Genomic DNA, 21668 nt, shown 5'->3' with positions numbered 1-21668 from the left:
CATCTAGAGGAAACCCACACGAACGCAGGGAGGACTTGCAGACTCCACACAGAAGGCACTCCAGCCAAGAATCGAACCAGAGAACTTCTTGCTGTGAGGTGACAACGCTACTGCTGCACCACTGCACCGTCAAATTTCAAATTGTGTAATCCCATGCTTCCCTGTTCTATCGGCTGAATAAGCTTATCCCACTTGACTCTTGCAGTCTTAGCAATGGCCCTTTCATTGTCCTTCTTCAGGCATGTATCAGTGGACAGTATTTGCACATTGGCAGTTTGAGATTCTCTGAAAACCTTCATTAAGCACTGCAAGTTGGATAGTGTCCAGTTCTAGATAGTCATTTGGAGCCAATATCTTGAGAGGCATTCTGTCCATGTAGTTACTAGAAATGTCTCTTATTTACAGGTAACACAAGTTATGACTTACCAGAATAATAGATATGGAACAAAAAAAAAATCCTCTCAATCTGCCCCCAATCCTGGAAGTTAGGGAAGCTTCTTCCAGGGTAAAATTTTATTGTGCATGTTTACATCCTGTAAGATCAGGAGCAAAGGATTCAGGCAGCTAAAGCTGCAGAGCCACCTTGGATGGTTCTGGATACTTGTAACCAAAAAATGAGGTGCAGTCCACAGAGGAAAGAGATAACAAAAAAAAAAAAAAATACAAAAAAAATAAAAATGTAAAGCGCTCGATTCATCAAAGTGTGGATTTTAAGCCTATTAATCCTCTGCTGGGTGTAGTTTTATTTATTTTGGTTCTGGATACCAACACCTGAAGTAGTATCAGAACTGTTAGCACAGGAGCATCTTGGGGTTAATCAGCTGGGACAGTTTCACATACTGAGCAGTTCTAGTGTCTGCTAGCATATAGTCCATACTGCTACAGAGGACGCCCTCTTATTTCAAATGTATTCATATGGTAAATTGTAGCTTTGTTTTCCGTTCAAATGCACATTTCTTATACTTTAATATATTATACTAATAATGGATAATTAAAAATAATTTGCTGAAATCAGGGAGGCAGGCAGACCTCTGTTTCTGAAAAGATGACAAATTTTCTAAGCAAATAAGCATAATGAAATAGATATAAAACTTCTGCCTCGAGTCTGTAGAAGAAAATGCAGTGTAAATACGTTTCTTCGTTTTATTTTATGATTCTTGTCAGTTTGTATAGTTTGCCATACAGCTATGTGCAAATAAGCAACTGTAGTGGCAGAATGTAAGGCACAAATTATTTGACTGTACCATCCATAGTACTAGAAAATAAAATGCAGTTTTTATAGCTCACTCCCTATAGTTTAATTAGCTAATGTGTATAGTATAATACAGTTGCATGCATCTGCCTTATAGAATTTGATTCAGATTTTCTACATAATTTGTAATGCACTGAATAACTAACTGAGGCAGAACATTGCCCTCCACACCAAGTAGTACTGACTAGAATGCTTCTTTGGGGCAGTTATCTTTTTTAAATAGAATATTTCTTTGGGTCAGTTATCTTTTTGACCAGCATGTTCTGCTATAGAACCTGATGACTGGAATGCCTTTGAAGATTTAATGCTGCATAGCCAGTTCTGTGGCACAGGAAGATAAATCTGTGACTGCAGCTAAGGCAGTCTTTGACTAGCAAACTGAGATCTGGAGGAGTCAGGTGAAGTAGGAGTGAACAGCTAACACTGTCTCACCTGTGGTATGGAAAGGGGGTGGGCCTGGTCTGCTACATATGCATGAACTGAAATATGTACATTGGATCACCAGACAGTACATAGCACTGTACTTGGAGGTTTTTTTAAATGTGCACTAAAGCACATATTCATCGATGAACCAGTATTGCAGACCCTACTTTCTGCTTTAGAGGAGCATGTCTGGTCACCCATGTGAGATAGAGACTTAGGCTTAGGCTCTTCAGGTGTAACTGTTTTCAGGCCCATGAAATAATATCCATTGTAATATAAAGAAAAGTCGCCAAGTTCTGTAGGGCATGCGCCCATCTGAAGTGTAGACTACAGCCTGCATATTTTCCATGAACATTGTGTTAACATTTTCTGATCTTTGTTGTCCACAGGCAGTGAAACTCATGTACGAGTCAAGAGATCAGTAAATCTGGAAAAGGCACTCATGCTTGAAGCTAGGAGCTCACTAGTATTTGAATGGGAAATAACGAAGACCAGCTCCAAGACACAGACCCTGGTTTTATTGCCTGTATGGCACACAACACTTTTATATTTTTTCTATTTTCTGAAATGTGTTTGGTAATTATTTTATAAATGCTGTTGAAATATTTTGGAGCCATAAGTATTGATTTAATATATATGCAGCAATGAGAGTTTAATGTTTTAAGCAATTTTTATTTCAAAATATAAATGTCATCTACTTTACAGGTCAAAGACTGTGGTCAGTCATATCATATCCAGTTCATTGCAGATGTTCCAAATCTTTTTAAATTAATTCTGTTATTTTATATTTAGAAACAGTGGTTGGTTGATTGTATAAGTTCAAGCTATAACAGAAAGGTCCCATTTACTGTGTTGTATTGCTATTTTAAAGTATAACTTACAAAGCAACTGAAGTACCACTACAGCTGATTTGTGAGTTACTCCTGTGCCTGTCTACAAAGCACCATTAAACTGGAGTAAATCACAGTAAGAGCAAGCTTTTATCATCTGGCTTACCAGCTGCACCATTCGAAGACAGAGAGTACTGACTTTGAAGTTCTTTATCAAAGGCCTACTGAAAGTCCATTTATGTTTTTTCTAGCCATGCTTCCTTTGTTGAATTATGACACTGTAAAGTAAAACAGTCACGATAAAATAGATTGTCTTAGTTTCATTATGAGTATACCAAGAAATGAAAATGCTGTCCTGCCCTTGCTGACTTAAGAAATCTTAAATATTAGACATTAGGCGACTTTTTAGAGATTAATAATTGCTTAAGTTACCATATAATACTAGATTGTATAAAATAGCAAATGTTATGTGATGCTATCTCGCCTACATTCTGACTGATGGGTTCGGAGCCGATCCCTCGGCTCCGACTCGGCACGCTTATGCTATAGAGCGAGGCCTCTAATTGGCTGAGCTATCTTTATCCCAGGATGCACCACCACTAATCCCCCAGATCTCGTTTGCCGCTTACAGAGCTTGGACGTGGTCTCAACATTGGCTGGGCTAAGTAATATATTAATAGTAGATTTTCCTGTCAGTAGTTCTCTCTTTTCAAACCAAAAGCTGTTTTAACGGCTATTTTTTGTGTACGAGTGTGTCTCTTGTTGTTTGATTGATTTTTGATTAATTTTTCCTGTCAGAGAAGGTTCCGTTTCAGTTAGAGGGGCCTTCCCCTATACTAACTACTTCAGTGGTTGTGTGTGGGTCAAGTACCCGTTTGAGTTAGAGGGTCTTGACCCTCTTTGTTTCTTCCCTTTTCCCTTGACTGTGTAAAAAAAAAAAAAAAAAAAAAAAGTGTTTTGTTTCAGTTTATAATTTTTTGAGTCTCGGACATTCTTATTGTACTTGTGTCCTAAACTGTTTAAAGTTTACTGTTGTTTCTGTTTTTTCTGCAATGTCTAAGGAACACAAACCCTCCGGGTTTAAAAAGTGCACGAGGTGTGGGTTTAAAATGTCCATAACGGACGACCACTCCTCGTGCGTCTATTGTCTTGGCGCCAAACATCTCCAGGAATCCTGCAGTGTATGCCATGCGTTTTCCTCCCGAGTCCTCCAGGAGAGGAAAAACAAATGAATCCTTAAAGGATTAATCAAGCCTTCTTTCGAGGAGGCTTTATCTTCCTCTCCGTCTCCTTCTAAGAAGAGGAAAGCGCCGGCTCCGACCAGTCAGTCGGAACCGATGGCTAAAAAAGGTAAGCAGACTTCTCCATCAGCTCCACGGACTTCGGAGCCGAGGTCGGAACGGTCTGCCTCGATGCCTCCTACCTCGACCCCTCTGGTTTCGGAGCCGAGGTCTGGAGCATCGAGAGGCGGGTCACCCTCATCGGCTCCACTGATATTGGAGCCGATAAGGGTCATCGGCTCAGACACTTCCCCCTTGGAGCCGAAGTCCTTATCGGCGCCGAGGGAAATTTCATTGAAGGTTTCCTCTGAGCCGATAATTGTGGAGTCCTTTTGGTGCCGGTCCCCGAGCCCTTCAGAGCCGATGGAGAAATCGGTTCGGGCCCGATCGGTATCCTCGAGATCTTCCAGGATGTCTGATTCGGACATCGACAGGGTACTCCTTCGACTTTTCCAGTCTCCGGTGTTCCAAAAGATGGTTTCGGCTCCAGCCCATTTGGCTTCAGAGCCGATGGTCCACTCCCTTACAGTACTTCCTCCTCCAACAGCTTCGGCACCGTTGGAGCAGGTGTTGGTGGAACCAGTGGAGGTGTTAGGGTCAGGTCCGACCCTTGCTCCGACTCCGGCTCCTGGGTCGGAGTTCAGTGCACGGACTTCTTCCTTCGGCCCTGGGGGGGAGGCTTCGGGATTGATACCTTCGGTCCCAAGTCTCCCTCTTGGTGCGTCGGCAGCGGGAGTACCGTCCACTGTCATGGCCACGGAGGGGGGACCTTCCCAGGATTCTGGTGGTCCCGCCTTCAGGGCTATGAGGAGTGCTCTAGCCAAATCTTCATTGGCTACCTCCACAGTTTCCCCAGCTCCTTCCCTACATTTGGAGACTGGGTCGTTGGCAGTTCCCCTGTCAGCAGACAGCGGAGCCCCTGGGCCTCAGGTTACCCCCGCTGGGGTTTCTCCCCCTCCTGGAGGTCCTTCTGAAGCCTCTTCGGAAGAACCTCCCAGGAAGAAAACGTGCAAGAGGAAACACGTTGACTCCCCTGACGAGTCTTTGACATTTGACACCGATCTCGATGATGCAGAGGGGTCCCACAAGTCGTCTTCGGATGATGTCTCTTTTGCAGACATCCTAGAAGCCCTAAAACAACGAGGCGGCTGGCAGTCCAAACCTCCCTCTGCTGATGAGTTGGTGTTCCTGAAGGCCTTCGGGGCTCAGCCTTCCGCCTCCTGGGTGTCTCCGCCCTTCGACGAGCTCTTGGATTTGATCTGTCGAAGGGCGTGGGAACACCCGGACTCTGTGGAACCGGTGCCCGCTCGTCCAAACAAATTTCTTTCAGCACCCCCAGACAGAGAGTTCCTCACGAAAGGTGTGGCTGTGGATGCTATGGTGGTGGCATCTGCTACGCAGCAGGATGTAGCAGAGGCTTCTACGTCCGTCCATCCTCCTAATAAGGAGTCTAGGAGCATGGATCGGTACGGCAAGCGCACCCGAAGTTCAGCGGCCTTTACCTTGAGGTCTCTGAACTACCTAACGCACTTCACGAGATTCCAGAGGGATCTGATTAAGGAGTTGTCCGATACCCTCTTAGGTAACCTGCCTGAGGAGCTGGCCCAGACGGTTGGTTCTCAGCTGGCTACAATGTCATCCATTTCGAACACGTCCATGAGGCTCATCTCGTATGCGGCCGAAGGGGCGAGTAGAGCAGCGGGTACAGGCATTGCTCTACGGAGACAAGCCTGGCTCCGCCTGTGTCATTTCGTGGAGGCCTTCAAGTCTTCATTCGCTGACGCCCCCTTTGATGGGTCCTCCCTGTTTGGGCCCAAGGTGAAAGACACACTTATCCGCTGTGAGCAGGAGGGTAAGACTCTGACTGCCGTAGGGGCACGATTTTCCACTCCCTTTCGGCCTTATCCCAAGGCTAAAAGAGGAGGGAAGATGTGGTTCTGGAGATCGCAGAAGTCTTGCCCCTCCCAGCAGGAAGGTTCCCCCTCCAGAGGCAGAGGAGGGGGAAATTCATCAGGAAGACGCCGTCCCAGAGGCGGCAGAGGCCCCCGCAATACTTGAGACCGCGAGTCCTTTCGTGGCTCTTCAACCTTTCATAGTCCCTGAGGGATTGCCCGACTGTGCTGCTCCGGAGCCAGTCGGGGGTCATTTTTCGAAGCACCTAAAGGCCTGGGAAGGCATCACTCAGGACCGATGGGTGCTTCGAATTATCGCCGGAGGTTACTCCATCCCATTCTGTCATCCCCCCCCTCAGTCCAAAAGAATCCCGGACCCGCCACCCAGTCAACGGGATACCGCAGCCATAGAAATTTCAAAACTGCTGCAAAAAGGATTAGGGACTTACTCAAGATTCTTTTTAGTGCCAAAAAAGACCGGGGACTTGAGGCCCATTTTGGACCTAAGCAACCTAAACCGTTCAGTCAAGAAGTCCAAGTTCCGAATGGTTACTTTACAAACCATTCTCCCGTTGTTGGAGAAAGGTGTTTGGATGTGCTCCATAGACCTCAAGGACGCGTATTACCATATCAAAATACATCAAACGTCCAGGAGACACTTGCGCTTCAGCCTAGGAAGCAGTCATTTTCAGTTCCGTGCGCTGCCCTTTGGTCTCACCACAGCCCCAGGGTGTTCACCAAATGCTTGGCAGTAGTGACTGCTCACTTGAGGAGTCTAGGATTCCAGGTGTTTCCATCTAGACGACTGGCTTCTAACTGCCACCTCCAAGCATCTACTTCACGGAGCCTGCAAGCCACAACATCACTGGGCAATTCCCTCGGAATCACCTTCAATTGGCCAAAGTCTGTGTTACGGCCATCTCAAAGATTAAGATTCATAGGAGCAGAGATAGATTCAAACCAGATGCGGGTCTATCTACCTGCAGACAGAATTCAGATCATACAAAATCAGGTTTGAGCCTTACTCCCCAGGTCCAAAGCCCCAGCCAGAATGGTCATGCAACTATTGGGATCGATGTCTGCCACAGTTCTGCTAGTTCCCTTGGCAAGGTTACACATGAGAATCCTCCAGTGGCTTCTTTCAACTCAGTGGTCCTTTCAGGAACTCCCTCTCAATCATCTAATATGGATCACAGAATCTTGCAGACGGGACCTTCGCTGGTGGCTAGTGTCTTCCAATTTGGATCAGGGACGACCCTTCGTTCTTCCTCCTCCGGCCACTTTGACCACGGACGCCTCCCAGACGGGGGCATTCCCTGGGCAGGTCAGTCCAGGGCAAATGGCATCCGGAAGAGACCTCTCTCCACATCAACATCTTAGAGATGAGAGCAGTACTCCTGTCCCTTCAAGCCCTTCACTGTTACCTCCCTCAGGGCGTAATTGCTGTTCACTCGGACAACATGTCAGTTGTCTGGTACCTGAACAAACAGGGAGGGACCAGATCCTATCCTCTTTGCAGAGAAGCGATGAGGGTCTGGGAATGGGCAATCTCAACCAAACGCTTCCTAGTGGCTACTCACATACTGGGAAAATCCAATGTCATAGCCGACAGGTTGAGCAGGACCATCCTCTCTCCTCACGAGTTGTCTCTGAACATGAGTATTACAAGACAGATTTTCAGCGAATGGGGAGTTCCATGTTGCGACCTCTTCGTGACTCCTCTAAATGCGAAGTGCAAAGATTTTTTCTCCCTAACCCCGGCTCCGGGGAAGAGCCCTATTACCCAAGGTAATTCAGAAGGCTTCTCTCTTAGGGAGCAAGATGATCTTAATTGCTCCTTACTGGCCTCGTCAAGTCTGGTTTCCCTATCTTCGGAAACATGCTCTGGAAGGTCCATGGTTCCTGGACCAGGTCCCAGACCTACTGATTCATCAGTCAGGACTACTACACCAGTCCCTAAACACATTAAGATTGACGGCCTGGCTCCTCCTCTTCCAACCATAGTCAGGAGACATGCACTAGACCCAGATGTAGTGCACATATTGTCTTCAGCCCACAAGTCGGCTACGAAGAAACTTTATTCTAGCAAATGGAAAAGATTTGCTATATGGGCTCAACTCCGGGGCCTGGACCCTATTTCAACCCCCGTAGCAGAAGTACTCAAGTTCCTAACCTCTCTTTTCAACCAAGGCTCTTCTGTTTCTACCATCAAAGTACAATTGGCAGCAATTTCTAATTTTCATGAATCCATAGACCCACCATTAATGAGCAACAGGTTGTGTAAGACCTTCTTGAAAGGTGCTGCTCTAAGACCTCCAGTTTCTCATCCTGCACCTCCATGGGATCTCGACATAGTATTACGTGCCTTGACTTCTTCCCCCTTTGAACCGGCAGCTACCTGTGATTTAAAGTTTCTACCATGGAAAACAGCTTTCCTAGTGGCAATTACTTCAGCCAGAAGGGTTTCAGAACTTCAAGCTTTGTCAGTAAAACCTCCGTATTTGGTTTTTCATACAGACAGAGTTTCCCTCAGACCAAATCCTTCTTTTGTTCCTAAAGTCTGTTCTACTTTATGCTTGCAACAGTCATTAGAGCTCCCAGTTTTTTTCCCAAAATACTCCAATAAAGCGGAATTTATTTTCCACACACTAGATGTCCACAGGCAGTTACATTTTTATTTGGATAGGACCAAACAATCAAGGAATACAGATCAATTGTTTGTGTCCTTTGCAGAAAACAAATTGGGCAACGCAGTCACAAAGGTCACTATTGCCAAATGGATCAGGGACTGTATTACTCAAGCTTATGTTTTTTCTAACAAGGAGCTTTCCACCTCTGTCAAGGCTCATTCTACAAGGGCTATGGCTACTTCGGTAGCATTTCATTCTAAGCTTGCTATTAGTGACATTTGTGCTGCGGAAACATGGTCTTCCCCGCATACCTTCATTTCTCACTACAAATTAGATGTGGCATCTAGAGGACGAGCTTCATTTGGTTCCACAGTGCTCAGGAGTGTTTTCCAATGAGCCACCCGGGATTTAGGTGCTAGGGATGCTGTCCCATCAGTCAGAATGTAGGCGAGATAGGATCACATAACATCTTTTAGTTATGTACTCACCATAACTTCAGATGTTTGGGATCCATCTCGCCTACATTCCTAATAACCCACCCTCCTTCCCCCTTCCTTGGAGATCAGAGGATATCAGAAGGTCCGAACCCTGTTGTTTCATCTTGAAACATCTAACAATGTTATATAAACAAGCTGTGCATGTGTGCATGAATGCGGACAAACAAGATCTGGGGGATTAGTGGTGGTGCATCCTGGGATAAAGATAGCTCAGCCAATTAGAGGCCTCGCTCTATAGCATAAGCGTGCCGAGTCGGAGCCGAGGGATCGGCTCCGAACCCATCAGTCAGAATGTAGGCGAGATGGATCCCAAACATCTGAAGTTATGGTGAGTACATAACTAAAAGTTCCACCTTCTCAGTGAATCAAACTTAATTTATTTTCTGTCAGGTTGAAAAATTAGATGGTGCTGGTAGTACTCTATAAACAGCTGCAGATTTATACATGCTAAAATGCCTTCCTTTTCCACCAAGATACATCACATTTTTGTGTGTTTTAGAACTTTCTATAACTTAATGGAGACTATCAAAGCTTGTACCTTAGCATATAGCACCTTATTGAATAGTACCAGTGATGGATGTATTTCCTCACTTCCAGGAGGTGTTAATATACTTGGCTGTGGTGGTCTTCATTGCCATCAACAGCAGAATATCCTGGCTTAGGTGTGCAGATCTACATACACTGTACTGCTACTCTCAGCTCTTGTTTGAAAGTTCCCTAATTGACTATTACACTGCTTTACTTAGTACTGAACTTATATTTCATCTCTGTAAGGCTGTAATACAGGTTTTGTAGCTGGTTAAAATAATGCAGGGAGATCCAGATGGAACACTCTGATAATGTCCTGCATACACATTATAAGTCCAGTACAAGGCTTTAGCAGTTTGCAGACTATATTGGTGCTAGTGGAACACATGCTTGCTGCACAAGGCTGAAGTATCATTATAAACCTTTATAGCTGTATGCATCTGTCACCTAAGGTCAGGCAGAGCAAATGGCAGACATCTGGGTTATTCATAATTTAATTAATTCTTTCTTTATACAAAGACCACTTTACAATAGTCAAATCATACTGCATCTTCAGCAGCATACAGTTGATTTGTTATAAGTCCTGCCCCCCCCCAATGCATTTTTACTGCATGGCATCCTGTGGCTGATCTCCCATTTCCTTTTATAAGCTAAAACACAACAGAAACATCTTTTCTAAAGATGAAAAGAGCTATGTACATAATGAGTTCTTCCATCTGATGCCATTGAGGATTGGTAAGCAGTGGAGATAAAAACAGGTAGTTAACTGCTGTTGTATCTGTACCCACACTGTACTGTTTGAAAGTGGAATAGTGGAATGTCATTGTATTTTATTACAGGTCTGAAAAAGTATATAGTACCAGTTTCACGGTACTGGCTTCTCTCCAACTAACAGCAGGGAGAAGAAAATGTCACAACTCTGTCTCACTTCAGCTGTTTTCCCTCGTACTGATCTAGGATAGTGTTAAGTTGCATTCTTAAGCGTCATAGAAGTTTTCTGTCTTAGCCTCTGTATTCATCTGTACTCTTCTTTTCCTACACTCAAGACTTCTACACTGGGCTGGCCTGATCTCCTGCTTGGTTAATTGAATTGTTTAGTTTTAAGGGCAAAAATAGTAACATGTTTTTGTAACTTGAGTATTTCTAGTGCTTATTTGGAAGGACCAAATATTGTTGAAAGTCCCAGGTTTAATTTGTCATTCCTAAAAAGACTTGAAAGTGATGGTCTGTAAAATGGTAAATTCAGCATTGTTAGTTCTAGAAATTTGTTGGTTTGTATTACACGTGTTACCATTCTTCAGTCAAGAGACAATGGATCAACCAGATATTTGCATACATCTGGCATGCTTTGAGTAAGAGCCCTGCGTAGATCTGTAATAATTAGGCAAGTGCTACCTCTTTTGTGCACCTGTCCCTCTGCTGGGGAGCCCTTTGTCTGATCCCTAACATATGCGCACCTCTCATCTCATGCCTTAGACATTTGATCATATCTTGTCCCCTCCTGGAGACAGCTTAAGAAATATATGACCTCCTTTTTTGTCCAGAATAGGTAGAGATGATTCACCCCTTCCTTTTTGGGGGATGCTGAAGTTAAAGTCCTCCTTGAACTGGCTTACAATTTTATTTTAGGAGGATAGTTGAGGAAGCTTCAAACAGGCCCTAGAGATGCTGGTATTTCCTCAAATTCTGTCTTTTAAATTTTCTTATATGGTACACAGCTATCTGGAGCTTGCAAGATGGCTTTGATGCCACTCCCCCTGCCAGCCCTCATTTGGAAGCTTGAGCCATCAGTCATTTGCCTGAGGGCTGCATTTTTCAGCCAGGATGTATAGGGAGAATGAAGTCTCTGCTTTCTACTTGCTTAAATACCTAAATCTGAAATGTTGAATTTGTAGTAGATGAATACATATGCACAAGCATACACAAAGAACAATTTTATTTTGAATTGTCTTGACTGTGTGGAAGTTGGAGAGTGAGGAAGTTGTGTACCAGGTAGTTCTGTCTGGGACTGTCTTTTTTTTTTTTTTTGGTAATTGTTTTCTTACTGTTCAAGGTTATTTGCTGTAATTGCAACATTTAGTCAAACAATGGCACTTGAGATTATTTTCTTTGTTTTCTTCTGACAATGAAACTGCTCTACTTTATCATGTCTGATCCACAAAAATTAGAAAAGCCGGGTTAGAAACTAAGACGAGGCTTCTGGTGAGTTTGAAGTTGACATAGTTGCTAGATGCACACGTTTTTGTTATTCTTCAAATATTGGCAGTCTCTTTTCCCTCCGATAATGCCTGTAGATATTCTTTCAGTCTCAGGTGCATCTGTAAATTAGACATTGAAAGGATTACTGACATATTTCTAAAAATGACTTCTGATAACATAGTCTCTGCTTCCTTCCTAGCTGGAGAATATCATCTTCTTTTGGCTGCTACTGTTAGGGATCACCACAGCAGAACATTGGTCTGCAGAACATGTGGCATTAGAGTTTTATGGTGTCTAGTTTCCAGCCTGGCACCCAGCCTTCCTCAGAAGGTACACACCCACGTGCACACACCCACACTCACACCTAGGGCCAGTTTAGAATGTCCAGTCCATCTGCAGCATGTCTTGGGAGTCTGGGAGGAAACTGGAGCACCTGTAGGAAACCCATGAGAACACAGGGAGGACATGCGGACTCCGCATAGAAGGGACTCCAGCCGAGAATCAAACTGGAGAACCTCTTGCTGTGAGGTGACAACGCTAACCGCTGCACCACTGTGCTGGAGAATATAAGGAAAATAAAGTTGACTGAGGCTCTAGCTGGAGGTGAAGTTGATTATTTTATCAACTGGCTACTGAAGCGCATATTATACACAGTACCATGAATGGTGGGTCTATATTAGATCAGCAAATGCTTAAACAAGCAAACGCTGATTGATCGAACTTATTTAAGTGAATGTTCAAAATATCGAAGCAACAAAAACCCGAATTTTTTCCTAGGGAAAGAATTTGGTTGTCCGTTTCTGTTGCTTCGGTATTTTCAGTGCTGTGGTGGAAAGTTACAGGTCGGATTCAGGTAAATGTGTGATTGTGTGGATGTGAGTGTTAGGGTGGGTTAGATGAGGTAGGGTTAGGACGTGGGTTAGGTATGTGTGCGATTGTGTGGACATGAGGGTTAGGGCGGGTTTAGGTGAATTAGGGTTAGGGAGCAGGTGAGGTGAGTGTGCGATAGTGACGGACCTTAGGGTTAGGGTTTGGGTTAAGGTAAGTGGATAGTTGGTGTGTGCATAGTTTAGTGTAGGGTTAGGTGTCAGATTTTAGGTGTATGTGTGTGGATTTCTGTTTGTTTGGTGTGCTTGTGTTGTGTGTTTGTGTTTTGGATCAGCAATGTTTTTCCCTAGGAAAAAAATCGCTGATCTGACAGTTCGAGATTGTAATCTTTCAATTACATAAGGTCAATCAGTCAGCGTTCGCTGATCTAATATAGACCCATGAATGGTCTAAAGGATCTCCATTTTTATCTTGCCTACTACCTGAGCAGCCATAAGAAAAGAGATTCTGATGGCACAACTAAATTATGGGCTGCCAGTCATAGTGGTTCCAAGAAGAATCTGACCTCACTCCAAACCACAGCAAGCAATATATGTAGATTCATCTCCCTGGCTCTAAAAAGAGAACATCACAGCAGTGGCCTTCATAATGCAAAATGGCTTCCACCTAAACAAACATGCATCCTACTGCTAGCCTCCTTCACCTGTAAATTTTTAAACCTACATACCTTCCATTTTTGCCAGCAAGTTAACTAAAAGATACACTACCTATAACCTGGTTTCATGATCACACAAAATTGCTTCCTTACCTCTAGGAATATGGTACTGACCACAGTTTCTCAGCACAAGCCCATTGTGTACAGAAATATCTCCTACTAAAGGTACATTCACTTCCTTTCTGCCAAGCTGTCCATAACCAAAAGAGCATTTGAATCATGAAGCCTGCTGTAAGAGCTGTACAGTAGGCAGCATAAATTTAACCAGTGTCCTTCCCTCTTAGGCTGTCATTCGCTTCATTCTGTGTTCAAACAATGAAAGCTCTCCAACTGCCCCCTTCTTTCTTATTCCCCCCTTCCTTTCACTGTGTCTTGAACTGCTCCTTCCCTTCTACCTTCCTTACCCCGTCCAGCTAACTATATTTTTATGCTGCATTTTGAACCAGTTGTGTAACGTCACATAACAAACATTCTTCAGTCTTTATCACTACAAATACATCCATTTAACAATGCTAACTGTGTTTTATTCTGCCTGTTGTGTTCTCCTGGACTGCCTGAAATTGGTCCATTTGGATCAGAGTTCTACCCTGGTTAACTAATAAAGGTAAATTTTGATTTGTAGATAGTGCTCCCAAAAAAGGCCTAAAATTTGTTTTTAAAAATTTGAAGGCTAAATATTTAGAGTGAATTACAGCTTTATCTGAGGAAAAATTTCATTAAAGAGGTTTGATCCTGTCCTTTCTGCATCTGTTTTTTTAGCCCCTCTCACAAACACACATTTTGTCAGGAAATCCTTCTATGTGGCACACCTCATCACTAAGGGCTTTTCATCCAGAAAAAAAGGAGGTCATTGTCCCACTGCGTTCATCCCTCATTAGACCCATTATAGAGTACAACGCCCCGTTTAGTATGTACCTCTCAAGACATCTGCAAAACTGGAAAGGTCACAGAAATACCTCACTAAAAGAATCACAGGTCTAAAGCAGATGCCCTGTGCTGACCATCTAAAAAAACTCCAGCTATCCTCTGTCGCATATAGTGTACTCAGAGACGATATCTGCTCAACATACAAGGCCATGTCAAACCCAGAGCTGTTGGACATGCTACACTTAAAGAAATCCCAATCCCTCAGAGCCACATGCTCCAGGGATCGAAACCTTGTCATCACAATGAGCAAAACATGCTGGAGAGAGAGGTTCCTGACCCAGAGACTCCCCAGACTCTGGAATAGACTGCCCATACATGTCAAGCAGAGCACCTCTTTGGCCCTCTTCAAAAGAAACCTTGACGATTAGATGGGAGATAGGAAATTCTCCCCGGGGGATCACGTCAGTTGCCCTGCTAGACAGGGGTCCAAGGAAGTAAATATTGTGGGAAGAAATGGCCAGGGAATTGTTATGGCTAGGCTTGTATAAGGCCCTAGGGCCGATAGCCTAGTACCAACATATGAACCTATGTAACATTAAGAAAATCTATTTCTCTTCAATCTGTCTCCCCTAATTTGGAGCACCGTAATTTGGATGCTATGAAATCTGCCTTAATGAATATGGTTGATTTTGCTTTGCCTTCAAACTGAAAGTGAAAAAATATGTGTTTAGGAATGAAAAATGTATTGTGATGGCTCTAACTGTGCCGGACCTTGAATTTGGTGTTGGTCATTGTCATGTTCCAAAGTGTAACCTTACTCAACCTCCCTGCTCTAAGTTTTGCCAAAACCGGTATGCTGTTTTTGTTGCTCTGTCACATTAAATTCTAATTCCATCTACCTCCTGAATGGTGCTGGACTTTTTTTGGTGCTTTTGAATTCATGTTCCAAAGTGACATTGTATATGGTCTGCTTGGTTTCTCAGTGATGGAGGCTGTTTCAGTGATGAAAACAAGAAAGCTGGTTAATGTTTTGAATAAAATATCTAAACTCTCTTCACATAGGTAGAATGTTTCTGCCATGATGCTTGTGAGTTGCCTTTGACAGGTTAATATACAATGGCTTTTTAGGCAGACTGCTGTAAAAGGCAGCCTCACACTATGAATGTGGTTGTGTAGCTTAAAAACCTTCAAATGTTTTAGCAGCAGGTAGTGGTAGTTTACTTTGAAATTTGTATTTTAAGAGTAAGACTGAGGAAAAGTTCTGTTCAGTGCTTTGCCAGTCGGCTTTGGGTATTTGAAGAAAGAATTTTCTCACTTTCAGAGCCTGTTGGTTGTTGCTTTCCCTTTAGGGACCATTCTTTTTGAAGCTACCTGCTCAAGAGTGGAGGTGGAATCTCCTGACAACAGGAGATTAGGGATAGGGTGTCCTAGAGCAACAAGATTTAATTTCCAGATCCCATCCTTCAGATGAGGATAATTCCAGTAAAGGACTTACTGGGTACCTCCAATCCTACAGAAAAGGGGATTTAATTTTCCTTGCCCCCTCCAATAAAGAAAGTTAAGTTGGTGGGAATGGATGGGTCATCAGGGCATGAGTAAGCGCATTAACATGGGGTGAGTACACGCGTTAACATGTTTGTAGCTGGGTGGGGTAACTGAGAAGGAGCTACTAGATAAATTTCATCAGTGCATTTACTGCAGCCTATACTGAAGGAAACCAAGTCCATCCTTATCATGGCTTGACACCGTTTTGAAGGAAGCACTACTGAATATGGCTGTATATAAGTAGGCCCTTCCTAACAACCTGTATTCCAGATTCATTGTCATAGCAGAGAAAGGATGTCTGTAGTGATCAAATTGTGATCTCTCCTGCCTCTGTAACCATATCGAGGCTTGAAAGTTGATGGTAATTCTTCAGTCCTTGATCCTTCTTCTCTAGGTACAAAGATGCCTACCCTAAATGTGAAAGACATATATTGGTATAATCCAGTTTTCAAGCCCCATAGGTGATTTCTCAAGCTTCATGTGAAGAAATACCATTTCCAGTTTGTGGTTTTCCCCTTGGATGTGCATTGGAGCTGCTTCCTGTTTTCACCCACCATCGTATCCCAAGCAGTAACGTTCCTGAAACTTAAAGGTATATGCCTTTGTCTTTGATTAGACAGTTGTTTAACCCATAAACAGTTGCTGGACCAGCTGTCCTAGTCACTTAAATTCTCTCATCCGTGTTTGACTACTATGGGTCTGACAGTCGACACGGTAGTCATGTGTGTGTTTTTCTCAACAGAAAATGCTTTTCAGAGTCCTTAAATTTTCCATTCAGGAAAGGAACCTCTCATGACAGGTTACTGCAGGTAATGTTGGGTTTTACTGGGTGACATCTTGGTCAGTGTTGATTGCTGATGACCAGAGCCCTTCTCTATATCTTGGGAAGTGTCCACAAGGATAATAATGATTCAGAATGCTAGATTGCATCTGAGGAACGTTCAACATTACTTTATAAACTTGTGGATCCTTTTGGAGTATCCCTAAGCCTTGGAGATTCCCTTGATACTTTGCCTGGTCAGGGAACTCTAGTGATGAATTCTTCCAGCCCAGCAGGAACGGGACTGACCTTCTTTGTTTCTTTCTCTGTCTCGGTTGCTGATAAATGCTTCAGACTTAGGATGGAGTGCACATTCATGAATTCAGAATAGTCCAGGATAGTTGGTCCATATTGCAGATTCTGTACCACATCACTGTGAAGGAGATTGTTGATGCTCAACTTTAACCTGAAAGCCTTCATAAAGATTTTAAACCAAAGAATTCTTTAAATGGGTTACAACAGGCAATAACTCAGTCAAGTCATACATAAACAAGGGTACACTAGTTTGTCACTTGTAGAGGATGGTTGTTAATCTGTAGGATTTGACATGCTCTTGAACCTTCACCTGTCAACTTTACACACAACAGGGACTGAAAAACTCACTGATTGTGAATGGCAGTTATATCCATAGGTCTTTGCTCTTATTTTTGTCCCAGAAATGACATTCGCTTCCCAGTTCATCTACTAGCTTCTGCAGTCTTGGACAAGAGCAAATCAACTTATCATGAAACCTTGAACAAGGAATCTTTGCCCTGTTCATTCCTGTCATTCAAGAAAAGTCAGCTTCAACTTCATTAAGCTGTTTTGTCTCAAAACACTATTACAGTAAAGGAGTAAGTCAGATAGATACAAGTGCCACAAAATAACGTGCAATCAGTTATCAGACCCATGTGGCAAAGTACTCCCTGGCCCTTCCGGCGGATGCAGGGAAAATGTTGGCAGACCTCCCAGATTCCCCAGCAAAATCAAAATTAGCAGCTGTTCTTAATTCTTCTGCACAAGTGACTAGACACTCCAAGTGCAGTTAGATGTTGCTGATGCCTCTGCTAGGGCAGCTGCCTGTAGGTCTGTTCTGAGAAGATATTCTTGGCTTAGACTACAGCCTCTGCTTGAAGATTTCAAAGCCAAATTGCTGGATGCACCTTTGGATAACAAAGCCTTGTTTGGGAGTTCAGCAGCGGAGTTCTTGTGTCTTTTCAGGAGAAAGGAAAGGAGCTAGAGGATCTTAAACTCATTCTTTATTCTCCAGTTCCACGGTATCAAATAAATTATCCAGTGAAGACTGCCTTTATTAGAAAGCCTTCTCTGTCATCTTCCAAAAGTAAGAGGGGACCTAGAAACCCAGCCTCTTCTAAGTCTGTTTCTTCCACCCCTGCCTCAAAACAGTCCTTTCAGTCCTGTCCCAACCCAAGCCAGGTGGCCTGTGACTGCCAATCACCAGGGCCATCCACTCCCTTGTCCCATCGTCTCAGCCCATCTGTTGCTGCTTGGAAGCTGATTACTCAGTACTGGTCACAGACCTGATCTCCAGGGAATTATCGAAGAGGTTCCCATTTCTCAGCAAGGAAAGGGATTTTACTCCTGGGTGTTCATGGCCCCTGGAGACCCATCCTGAACCTTTCCTATTTAAGCACCTTTCTCAAAGTCCCTTCTTTCCGTATGTTGACTGTGCCTTCCCTTCTCCCTCTTATTCTTCCACAAGGGTTCATGGTGTCCCTGGATATAAAAGATGCCTATCTTCACATTCCCATCCACCCAATGTTCAGGAAGTTTTTACGTTTTTCTGTAGCTTCCTTGCATTTTCAGTTTTGTGCTTTGCCCCTGGGTCTCTCTGTAGCACCAAGGACTTTCACAAAGTGCTTGGCGCCTGTTATAGCATTTTGCAGAACGCAGGAAATTCAAAATTTCCCTTACAGAGACAACCTTCTGATTCAGGCTCAGTCCCTAGAACTTCTTCAGGAAACCTTTCCTTCACTATTGCCCTTCTACAGAGTTTAGGGTTCATATAAACTTCCAGAAGTCCCCTCATCTCTTCGCAGAATCACATTTTTCTTGAGTTGCAGCATACAGACAAAATGCTACTCTCTGTTCCAATGGAAAAAGTTTTCTTCCTGAATTCTTATTTCCAGAGCATTCTTCCTCTCCAGTCCTTGACAGCCAGGGACTTTCTTTGTCTCTTGGGGTACATGGCATCCACTATCCCCATAATGCCCTTAGCAAGACCACACATGAGGAAGTTGCAATGGTATCTAAGAACTGTGTGGATGCAACACTTAATCCATTAGAGTTCCTGGTTCCACTCCTGCCTTGCTTAAAAAGGGAACTAGAATGGTGGATCCACCAGATATACGGAAACCCTGGCCTACCCACTGCAACCACCCCTTCCTACCCTAGAGTTATTCACAGACGCTTCAGACACAGGTTGGGGTGCAACTCTCCAAACCTGGAGGGTCAGAGATGTTTGGCCTCCCAAGCAGGCCAAGGAACACATCAGTGTAAAGGAGATGAGAGCACTGATTTTGGCACTGCAAATATTCAAAAGCAGTCTTGTTCCAGGAGTACTGAGGTGGTTCACAGACACCTTTGGCCTCTAGGTTAGAGGTAAAACTGTTCCTTAAAAGCATCCTTCATATCAGACCACCAAGGAAACTAATACCTCATCTTTGGGATCGCAGTTTTGTGCTGGAGAATCTTACATTGGGACCATTTGAACCAGCAAGCCCCTCTTCCCTGAAGTATTGTACCTGGAAGACTGGTTTGTTAGTGTCCATTACCTCTGCTAGAAAGGTTGCAGAGTTACAGGCCTTAATGTCTAATCCTCCCTTCACTGTCTTTCATAGAGATAGGGTTTCCCTGCACACTTAACCCTTCCTTCATGCCCAAAGTGGTTATTGAGTTATCCCTAAATCTGTCCATTAAACTTCCTACCTGTTGGCCTTCACCTCAGTGTCCCAGTGAGAGAATATTGCACACCTTGGATGTGCACAGGCAGCTTAGATACTACCTTGAAAAAAAAGCTTATTCACAAGTTTGACCGCATGTTTGGCTCTTATCACCCAAGAGCTCTGGGCAAGTCAGTTTCCAAGCATACTATTTCCAACTGGATTTCTAAAGCCATTTCCTTTTGCTATTTGTCAAATGGTAAGACCCTTGCTTTCCTTGTGAAGACCCATTCTGCTAGAGTAGTTTTTTTCCCTGGAGGCATTCTTTAAAGGATTGGACATTGGCTCCATACTGGAGGCAGCTACATGGTCCTCTGTCCATACGTTAACTAAACACTACAAGCTAGACACCATCTATAAGTCCAGAGCTCTGTTTGCAAGACTAATCCTACATGGATTTATTGAAAAAGCATCGACTAATCCTCCTCTCAACCTGTCCCAAGCTTGAACTTTGGCATTGTCCCTTATGTTATGAATACTGCAGCATATGAATAGAAGGACATAGAATAGTTGTGTTAAGTCTTACCATAACCATAGATGTCCTTCTCCTCTATATGCTGCAGTATTGCTTCCCCACCCTGGCTTCCCCTGATGCTTGCCTAGTTTCCTGTTGATGTGATTTTCAACTACAGTCTCTGGCTGGTGCTGGGTGGCATACAGTTCTGAGGTATATGTGTGCTGACATCCACTTTAAACCCGACATCTCTTTATGGCCGATGTGCGCGTTGTGTGGTTGTGTGGCGCAGCATACCACGTACCTCACAGTAGCATTAAGGCTTTTGGATACTGGCCAGACATACAAGTCAGCCAGAGGCGAAACTCCCCTATGTTATGAATACTGCAGCATATAGAAGAGAAGGACATCTGTGGTTATGGTAAGACTTTACACAACTATTCTTTCTTCCCTTAACAAACCAGTAGTGTGTCATATCTAACAGAAGTCCCTGAGACATATTAGATAATCTTCATTATGATTCTCTATGTAATTTTATATAGACCCATAACTCTGACCAGTATTAAAATTGTTTCAGTTGACGCAACTCCTTTTGTGAATTGAAACCATTACAAACTGTTACTAAAAGTCAAGGAGGTGTGCACATGCTAATATTTTAGTTAGCTCAATTGCTAGGAGTTATTTAGCTTGTGATGCCCCACCCCCCGGTAGGAAATCACAAAATATGTTGTCTGGTCCCCTTTAAAAGGACAAGCTTCATCCATGTTTTTCCTCATCACATAGTGCTTATCTTTCCATTTAGTCCTAACATAAGGGTTGCACTTTGTCACAGGTCTACCTTTTAAGAATGCATTACCGAAAAAGAAATGTCATATCCAGACACTCTAAGTGAAGGAAGAAAATGCTTCATTACTACCTAGTTTGCAAGCAAAGCAAAATTTGACTTTCACAGCGTAACAGTACTGCAGTTACAATGGATAATATGGAGCATGATGTGGTAGGAACTGCATATGCATTTTCTTGCTGTAGCTGCATTATAAATATAAAATATGCTAAATGAATGATACATGTACATGGACTTCTAAAAAATGCACAACAAAATGTGAGTTTTTTATTTCTGCTGGAGAGAATCTGCTTATCTAGCAGTAGTTACATAAATAACTGTAGTTTTCTTCATTCCTGATCTTTCTTTTCTGCCGTCTCATGTTTACATAATTCTGTCATGATGTTTTCCACTTGTTGATTGAGTGACTTTTCCCCCCTTTCTGAGCTATTTTTTTATTGGCTTTTTACAGTAATAACCATGTACTGATAATTGTTTAAGCTACTTGGAATATTCCTAGTTAACACAACATGCAGAAGGTAACTTGATCAATTTCAGGAAGTAATATAGATAGGTTAGATAGATGATTACTGTAGTTGCATGCTGTTTTCTGTGCAGTACAGTACCATTTGTGGTTTCACTGCATTCCACTGTCACGTCTTTCTTACAGGAGTAAGAAAGCATTATTCTTAGGTAATCATTTTACACATAACAAAATGTCCGACTTTGATTCAAAATCACAGTCCAGACCACTTTTGATTATAATCAGTTGAGGTGCATTTTCTGGGGTCTTGCAGTGGCCACTAAAAATCACAGTGTCACTGTAAAAAGAAAAGGTGCCACTTGAAAATCAACAGATACAAAGGAAATAGAAAGTCATGGTACTGTTGTTGAACTACAGATGATGTGCCTTTCTGATGCAGTTAATATGGAAACTCTAGACTGAATTATGTGGAGAAACCTCAACTTTAAAACAGAATTGCATTAATATGGTAGTCCTTATCATGCCATTTTGGAATGTAGCAAAGTAGGAAACACTCAGCATGTAGAGAAGTGTAAGGATGTTGTTAAAGATATGAAGACAAACATATTTTAACCCATCTCTGGGGCATAAAAGGATAAAACACTGTCTATGACTTAAGA

The 21668-nt window shown here is 43.1% G+C and overlaps 1 protein-coding gene across 2 annotated transcripts in view; it reads left to right on the top strand.

Moving 5' to 3' along the window:
• Positions 1 to 2810, top strand: part of ZFYVE21 (zinc finger FYVE-type containing 21) — a 777981-nt gene extending 775171 nt beyond the window's left edge. For both annotated transcript variants that reach the window (XM_044074506.1, XM_044074507.1), the window contains one exon: positions 2065 to 2810. In XM_044074506.1, the coding sequence (XP_043930441.1) occupies positions 2065 to 2100 (36 nt within the window). In that variant the 3' untranslated portion in view covers positions 2101 to 2810. The remainder of the gene's footprint in view (positions 1 to 2064) is intronic.
• Positions 2811 to 21668: the final 18858 nt, after the last annotated feature.

Source organism: Protopterus annectens, chromosome 6.part0 (genome assembly GCF_019279795.1).
Source record: "Protopterus annectens isolate FY-2018-M chromosome 6.part0, PAN1.0, whole genome shotgun sequence".
Lineage (NCBI taxonomy): Eukaryota > Metazoa > Chordata > Ceratodontiformes > Protopteridae > Protopterus > Protopterus annectens.
This window is presented reverse-complemented; position numbering and strand designations above follow the sequence as displayed.